The sequence below is a fragment of the Mus pahari genome, chromosome 12, assembly GCF_900095145.1.
Source record: "Mus pahari chromosome 12, PAHARI_EIJ_v1.1, whole genome shotgun sequence".
Taxonomy (NCBI): domain Eukaryota; kingdom Metazoa; phylum Chordata; class Mammalia; order Rodentia; family Muridae; genus Mus; species Mus pahari.
Window position 1 is genome coordinate 28781796 of NC_034601.1, and position 8604 is coordinate 28790399.

At 44.3% G+C, this 8604-nt stretch overlaps 1 protein-coding gene across 3 annotated transcripts in view; it reads left to right on the forward strand.

The window, feature by feature from the left end:
• The window catches only part of Heg1 (heart development protein with EGF like domains 1), an 81820-nt gene that overhangs the window by 63446 nt on the left and 9770 nt on the right, over positions 1-8604 (forward strand). For all 3 annotated transcript variants that reach the window (XM_029544424.1, XM_029544422.1, XM_029544423.1), the window contains 2 exons: positions 1279-1321; positions 2023-2060. In XM_029544424.1, the coding sequence (XP_029400284.1) occupies positions 1279-1321; positions 2023-2060 (81 nt within the window). The remainder of the gene's footprint in view (positions 1-1278; positions 1322-2022; positions 2061-8604) is intronic.

Consider the following 8604-nt stretch of genomic DNA (forward strand, 5'->3'; position numbering starts at 1 on the left):
AAAAAAAAAAAAAAAATCTGCCAGATCAGCTCTGCGCTATTTGGAACAGTGATTTCCAAAGCGTTTTTCAAAAACAGATTCCACAGAACCACAGAACTCTATTGCAGTTAATAGATGATGTACAACAGGAAAACAGATGCTAGAAATACTCAGCTTCTAGCATTAAAAACGTAAACATATCCACACAGATAATGCACTTATGCACAAATTTGTGGCAGAACACCGGAAGTCTGAGAGACCTGTCCCTCCAGCCCGCAGGGTGTCTACCCTCAATCCCATCCCCAGCTCATGCTTGCCCTTGTCTCTCTCAGTTCTCCCTCTCACTGTGTCTCTACCACCTGCTCCCTATGGGCAACTCTACATTCTGTACCTTTTTCTTTCTTTCTTTCTTTCTTTCTTTCTTTCTTTCTTTCTTTCTTTCTTTCTTTCTTTCTTTCTTTCTTTCTTTCTTTACCTTTTTGGTCTGATCTCTTATACGATGGAATCAACTTTGTATCATTCCTTGCTACAAGGAATTCGTGTACTGGGGGCATCTTTTATTATCTGCTTTCACTTGTGCATGGGTTCGCATTCCTGCTGCTTGGTTGAGCTGTTACTGTAATATCGAAAGTGTCCTGTGATTAGACAAGCTGGAGAACTGTTGATCTGGGAGCAGAGCTGGACCTTACCCTAGGCAGTAACCCAGCTATGTTCTTGACAAGAAAATTAGAGCACATCTAGATCTGTCTAGAATTGCTGGAGCAGACAACAGGGGAAGCCTTCGCTTATGAAAACCTGGGCATCAACCAGGACTGAGTTTCCAGAGAGCATCACCCATAGCATGTCTACCTCCTCGTGGAAGAGGGCGAAGAGAGCCAGCTCACAAAGAGGGTGTCCCAGTGGGTAAAGATTTGCCTGTGTTATAATGGAAGTCACCATGGGTGATCATCTCTAGAGAACATACTCAAAGAATTGCTGACCAGTAATTACAAAGGGAGACATTTGCCTGGTGATTGCAAGATGCCAGACCATGGGAGCCACTTTTGTGCCTTATTTTATATCACCTCTTCAAGAAACCACTGATGTTACTGTTTTCTCATTCTCTTTTTATTGATGGGAAACTGAGACACAGTAAGGTCAAGAAAAGTTTCTTGATCATGACAACAGTGTTTAGGTCAGGATATAGATAATTTAAAAATTCTCTGCTTCTAGAATATTCCTGTGGACTTTTTGGGTGGCTGATGTTTAACTGAATTTTGGTCACGTTAACCCTCATGGATTTTTCCTTTTCTCTTTCAGCATGTGAAGATGGATATAGGCTTGAAAATGAAACCTGTATGAGGTAGGCTCTCTATTCCCTTTTCCTGATGAAGTTGTTACAAATGCCTTTAAAAAAACAAAAACAGAAACAAAAAAACTACCCTGGGGCTGGAGAGATGGCTCAGTGGTTAAGGGCATTGACTGCTTTGCCAAAGGTCCTGAGTTCAGTTTCCAGCAACCACATGGTGGCTCACAACCATCTGTAATGGGGTCTGATGCCCTCTTCTAGTGTGTTTGAAGAGAGCAATGGTGTACTCATATACAATAAACAAACAAACAAACAAACAAACAACCCTTTAAAAAAAGATTTGGGGTTTGATGATATTTCAGATGTAGGGGTCTTCAGGAATGTTTAGCCTGTAACAAATAGCCTATTGATAATCAGTGATATAGAATGAAGTATGCTTACTTAAAACACAAACAAAAAACTTCCCAGCAGTGTTGGCACACATCTTTAATCCCAGCACTCAGAAGGCAGTGGCAGGTGGACCTCTGAATTCCAGGCCGGCCCAGTCTACAGAGAGGTCCTGTTTTGAAAACACAAAGAAACCCTGTTTTGAAAAATGCCTCCCTCCCCCTCCAGAAAAAGAAAAAGAATAAAAGACAGGCTTTCCTAATAAAGAACCTATCCTAACTAAAGAAATTTCTCACATACGTTGCCTCGTTACAGATTTTGTTGTGATTTGAGACTGAGTCTTCTCTTGTCTCTCTCTTGATTTACAGTTGCCCATTTGGCCTCGGTGGTCTCAACTGTGGAAACCGTAAGTATCCCAAAGGAGAGAATTGTGGGTGTGGCCCGCCAGGTTTGCTGGCCGGCCCTTCCCCTCTCCACTGTGCGCACGTAAATTCTGTGCTAGGTGTGTGGGAAAACAAACACAGAGAGTAAGCCTCTAAGAGTGTTGCTTTCCCAAGCTCAAGGTGTAGGGGCAGAAATAAAGACCCCTGCACAGCTCTGCCTGTGTCGCGAACACAGCAAGTCAAGCGGGAGGTAGGAGCCATAGAGCAGAGCCCGCACCTAAAGGATAATGCAAGACACTGGTGAATGTTTCCCGGAAGTCATTGGAGGGTGGTTAAGAAAGACTTTGAGCAGATAGATGGGTGGGGCGAGAGTAAGAAGAACGTTCCAATGGGAAAAACCTCCGCCTCCGCCTCCGCCTCCGCCTCCGCCTCCGCCTCCGCCTCCGCCTCTGCCTCCTGAGGGCTTTCTACATTTGTGTTCAAGGGAATAGCTATCTTTCTAGAAGGTGAAATTCATGCATGAATTCACGTCCTGGGTTGTGTGCCATTGATGTTTATTGTTTGGGGTTTTTTGTTTTGTTTGTTGTTGTTTTGTTTTTGTTTTTTTACGGTCACCATTTATTCTCTAAGCTCTTACGGTCAAAATCAACCCCATTGTTTGTGGGGTCTATAACCACTTTTCCCTCCCCATTTATCCAAGTGACCATCATTATGTCCAGCAGGGGGCAGACCCCTGACTGGGCTGTGGTCGGCCCCAGCCCACTTCAGGAATGAAGCTGACAGTTTTTTTGTTAAACTGGGGTGACTTGAAGCAACATCAAGTTAGTATTATGAAACATTTTATGGTGGCTGATAAAAATGTTATGACGTGATAGCATGAGCAGGACACACTGAGACACATTTGCCAGCGGCCTCCTTATATCTGAGGTCTGGGCCCAGCCCTGGGTATTGGTTATGAAGTTGGGGGGGGACACCTGAATCTCTTCCCCATTGGTGACAGAAGCACCTGAGGTGTGTTTTGTGTCACCTTGCTAGCTTCTGCTCTACCATGCCCAGCCAGCCCGTCAAGCTGGATTTTTCCATAGGCAGGAAATGTCTCAGATAGATTTCTCCACACATGCTGTCCTCAGGCCCAGTAAGAGCAATAAGCCAACCACTTCCAGATACTGCATGACCTTGAAATTCTCTCCTTTCTACATTCCTGGCTGTCACCCAGTTCCAGCATACTCTAGGCACCAGGATAATCCGTGTCCTGCCTTTTTAAAGTGTTTTGCTAGCTCTCTAGTTCTGCCCAGGCTCCATGCCTTGCTGCCTGTAGAAAATATCCTTCAAAAGGGTAGGATGTCTTTCCCAAGGCTTCAGCTTTCAAGGACAGGCAGGTCACCGATACCCAGGCTGGGGACCCCAACTGGCTTATCCCTTTTCTCTTCTTCTTATGCAGTATTTGTCTCTCTGTTCATACCCCATAGTCCAACAATTGTGTCTTCTTATCTCCTTGTCCAGAATTCTTTTCTAACCAGACCCGTCTTTTGCCTTCTTCTGCCCTCTCCTCCTCTGCTGTCCCCTCCTCCTCTGCTTCTCACTCTCCTCTGCTTCTCTCTCTCCTCCTCTGCTTCTCCCTCTCCTCTGCTTCTCCCTCTCCTCTGCTTCTCTCTCTCCTCCTCTGCTTCTCCCTCTCCTCTGCTATTAGGCTTGCACACTTTCTTAGTTGCTTGAATTTTATGTTGGTTGCTTTGCACAGGTGTATATTGTCACACCTGCTGCTTTGAGTTGCTTCAACTTTTTCCCATCTCATGCATGTGTGTTTGTATATATGTGTGTATATGTGTATATTTGTATATGTGTATATGTACATATGTATGTATATGTATGTGCATATGTGTGTGTATGTATGTGTTTACTTGTTGAACTGGGATCTAACCTATCTCCCATACTAGCCTAAAACCTACTTTGTAACCTAAGACAACCTCAAACTCAACAATATTCCTGCCTCAGCCTCCTGTGTGCTGGGGTTATAGGCATGTGCTACCATGCTGGCCACTTTTTTCTCTTTTTCAAAGTAATTGTACTTTGCCATAGCATAGAACAGTGTAAAATCAATTAGAGTAGAGGTGTAAGGTAAGGACAGGAGAGCCTGCACACCATCTGTCACCCACTATACGCCACACACCATCTGCATGAGGACCAGCAGGCATCTGCTAGATAGGGTTCCAGATCTCCTTACTCCATACCCATGGAATCAGAATCTGGAAATTTACCAAACCCAGCAACTTGCTTATATGCTGCGTTGCATGCATCCTACAGCTTGAAGAGTACAGGTATCATCCAAGTGAATGTGTGTCTCTTTGCAAATAATTGGACCTCACTGGAGACACTATTTTTTAACCTAAACTCTTAAAGCTATACTATTTTTTAACCTAAACTTTTATTTATTTATTTATTTATTTATTTATTTATTTATTTTTAAGGGTTTTTGAGACAGGGTTTCTCTGTATAGTCCTGGCTGTCCTGGAACTCACTTTGTAGACCAGGCTGGCCTCGAACTCAGAAATCCGCCTGCCTCTGCCTCCCGAGTGCTGGGATTAAAGGCGTGCGCCACCATGCCCGGCTAACCTAAACTTTTAAAGTTAAGATTTAATTTTATGTGAGTGAGTGTTTTGCCCATATGTATATATCTGCACAGTGTATACATCTGCTGTCCACGGTGGCCAGAAGAGGCCAGTGGGTCCTCTGGATCTAGAGTCACAGACGATTGTGAGCCGCCTTGTAGGTGCCGGCAATCAAACCCAGGTCCTCTGGAAGAGCAGCCAGTGTTCAGCCATCTCGCCAGCCTTGTCGCCTGTTTATCCGTGCAGTGACTTAATTTCTACACTCTTACTATGTTAATGTTGATACTGCCATGCTATAGTATACTATAATCTTCTGGCTACCTTTTACGACTCCTTTTTATGGGCTTGTCCTCAAAGCCATTTCTCCGATTTATGGTTATTGTCACTTCATGACTGTAGAACTCGCACTGTTGTTCCTCTTTAGTTTCTTCCTACCACAGACATTTTCATCCATCTCCCCTTCACACCCGTTCCACATGCCCTTTGCTTCAAAAGCTCTGGCTCTCGCAGATGCAGTCCCTAACGGCATTGCAGTGGCTTTTTAGAGCAGTCTTTTTGGTTATAGTCTTCCAACGAACTAGAGCACCACCCCCACTTTAGGATATTCCCGACTGTCTTCCACCCACCCAAAACCTGGTGTAGAAAGAACTTCTCACATTGCTCTCCCTGACATCCATCACATGCGGTCACAAGGAGATTCAGATCAGAGGGAGGGAGCGCTGTGTGTCAGCAGGAACAGCTCAGCACACACATCGCTCAGTGCGCATGTCCGGAAAGCCGGGAGACAAAACAGGAGGAAAGCCAATCACTAACCACCAGTATGTCAATGCTAGCTGCCCATCCACTGGCCTCAGCTGGCGGCCGTCCTTTCCCATTTGAACTGAAGGGAAGCAAGGCATGGAGGGGAGAGGAATACTATTCTGTATTTGATATCCCTGTAGCCTGGTGAGATGGAAGGGACAGAAACCCCAGCAGAGAGTGAGTCACATGGAAAATTCTCCTAACGGAGGGGGGTAGCCCTCCCCCCCCCCCATTCACACATAGCCTGGAGAAAGGGAGACGTCAGAGGAAGAAAAGGCAGGCCTTGAGTCAAGTTGGACAAGGATGGGAAGGCTTCAGAGGCAAAACTCTGACCGTATGTGGTTAAGCACTGAATGAATTTTAAACGAAAACCAATACGGCTTCCTAGGAAGGCCTGTTATGCAGTTGAAAGGGTGTTCATCGATTAAAGTTCTGGAGGAAGGCTGACAAGCTTCAGCAAAGTTTATTGGAAGGACATGTCCTGGGACCTGAGTGTCTGACATGACAGGGATCGCTAGAGTGGGCAGCTGAGGTCAGAACTTACAGAGCACACCCAAATCGGGACTCCGCCTCCTCTCTGCTTTTGCTTCACGAAGCTGTACCCAGGCTTCTTTCCTTTCCCAGACTCGTGCTTTAGTCATTTTGAAAGAGAAAGTCCTCTCTGCTTTCTGGGTGACATGGTCATTCCTCATCAGCTGTGGCTGAGAATGTCAACAGGAGTGATCCCCCCACCCTCCCCGAGAGTGCCCGGATGGAGGGATTAAACAGTTCTGGGAAGGAGTACGGTACACAGACAATGGGTTTCTTCCAAATAAACGTGTAAACAAAGCTAAGAGCTCGGGAAGAAGGTGGTATCCAAGGTTGGTTTGGTGAAAATTGCAAGCAAAGATGACAGCCTCAAGCTGAGAGGGTGGCACATGCTGTGTTCATGGGGAAGGAGGCCCGAGGAGCCCGGCTCTCTCTGCAGCATCTCCTCACACTAGAAAACACAGGACAGAAATAGTGTCCCTGTCTTAATCCTGCTGAAACACTCACAGCGCCCCTCCACTGCCAGAAGCAAACATGACCGTTGGCACTGGGGAAGAAAGACCCCATGAAGCCCCATGTCGCATAAAACAAAAGTGAGCACATGCACCTACAAGATCAGTTAAAATGATTCTGTAAGACATTGCCCATGGTAGAGATGGGCAAGGGTCTATGACATCTCTTCATCCTCTTACCTTATATTATTATTTCTCTTATTTAAAAATTTTAATTTGCATATGTACTTTCAAGTTTCACGTTGGCACTTTTCAAACATAATTCTTTTAGGTTAGTTCTTTTTACCCTATGAACCCTTCAAGTCCCTCCCACCTTCCATAGACTCCTTTCCTGTTGTCACCTGTGTCCTATCACCTCCCCCTTAACTCTTAGCTGTCCCCTCTCACGGTCTCCTTTCTTAGTTTTATAACTCACCTTACGTCCATTCCTATCCCCACATATAAACATCACACACTGGGATTACTTAGTATATTTTCCAACTCCATCTGTGTTACTGCAAGTCTCATGCAGCCAGAGCACACACGCATACAAGTGTTCACATTACTGTGACATCCAAGCATGGGGGTCTTTATAAACAGAATATTGCTGTGCTTTACCAATATATAGGTCCTCAGTGAATGCCATTAGAGGAACAGGCAGTGTATGGTAGTTGGTACCTAAAGGGAAAGATGGGGAAACGAGTTAGGTTTTATTTTGTTTATTTAAAAAGCTATCCAGCCAGGTATGATGGCACACACTTGTAAGTCTAGTATTTGGAAGGTTAAAGGAGGAGGATGATGAGTTTGAGGCCAGCCTGGGCTACATGGTGAGTTCCAGGCTACCCGTGGCTATATAGCCAAAGTTATTGTTCCCTGCTCCTTCTACTTTCATGCCATTCGCACACACACATATGTGTGTATGTGTGTGTGTGTAGTGAAATACATATATATTACAAAATATATATGTATATATATGTGTGTGTGTGTGTGTATGTATGTGTGTGTGTAGTGAAATACATATATCTTTTGTACATTTAGGTTTCTCATATGAGAGAAGACAGACAATATTCATATTTCTGAGTCTGGCTTACCTTATGCTATACAGTTCCATCTATTTTCCTACAAAGTATATTGGTTTGTGGCTTTTTTTTTTCAGACAAAACTATTTCAAAGAGGAATGTAACCTGCAGCCCCTTGCAAGGATCACTGCTATAATAGATATTTGCTTGTTTTGCTATAAATGAGAAAACTTAGTTTGATGTGTAGGATAAAAATTAAACTTTATTGTTTGTTTTTGTTTTTTGAGACAGGGTCTTTCTGTGTTGCCCTGGCTGTCCTGAAACTTGCTCTGTAGATCAAGCTGGCCTTGACTTTACAGGGATCTGCCTGTCTCTGCCTCTGAGTGCTGGGATTAAAGGCATGCATCACCACTGACCAGTTTAGATTTTGGTTTTTAAGAGAAGACAAAACTGGACATGGTAGCACATGACTGTGATCCCAGGCTCACACAGGAGGATTATTTCAATTTAGAGGCCAGCCTGGGTTACATAGTAAAAATAGGCTACTAGGCTATCAAGAGCCTACCTCAACTTAAAAAGAGAAAAAGACAGCCAGGCAATGGTAATACTCACATTTAATCCCAGCACTTGGAAGGCAGAGACAGGTAGACTTCTGAGTTCAAGACCAGCCTGGTCTACAGAGAGAGTTTCCTGACAGCACACACATAAACAACAATACAAACAAACAAATATCACTCCCCAAACAAAAACAAAACAAAAAACAAAACCACCAGGGGAGCCAAGCATGGTGACACAGGCCTGTAATCCCAGCACTTAGAGGAAGCAGTTCAAGGCCAGCCTTGGCTATATGAGACCCTGTCCAAAAAGGGGGTGTGGGGCATAGAGAAACCAGATATGATTGCCTCTAATCCCAGCACTCTGAATGTAGAGGCTAGCAGGAGTTCAATGGCATCCTTACCTACATAGCAAGGTAGAAGCCCACCTGGGCTATACATGACACTTTGTTTCAAAGATGAAAATAAGGAAAGAAAGAAAGAAAGAAAGAAAGAAAGAAAGAAAGAAAGAAAGAAAGAAAGAAAGAAAGAAAGAAAGAAAGAAAGAAAGAAAGAGAAAGAAAGA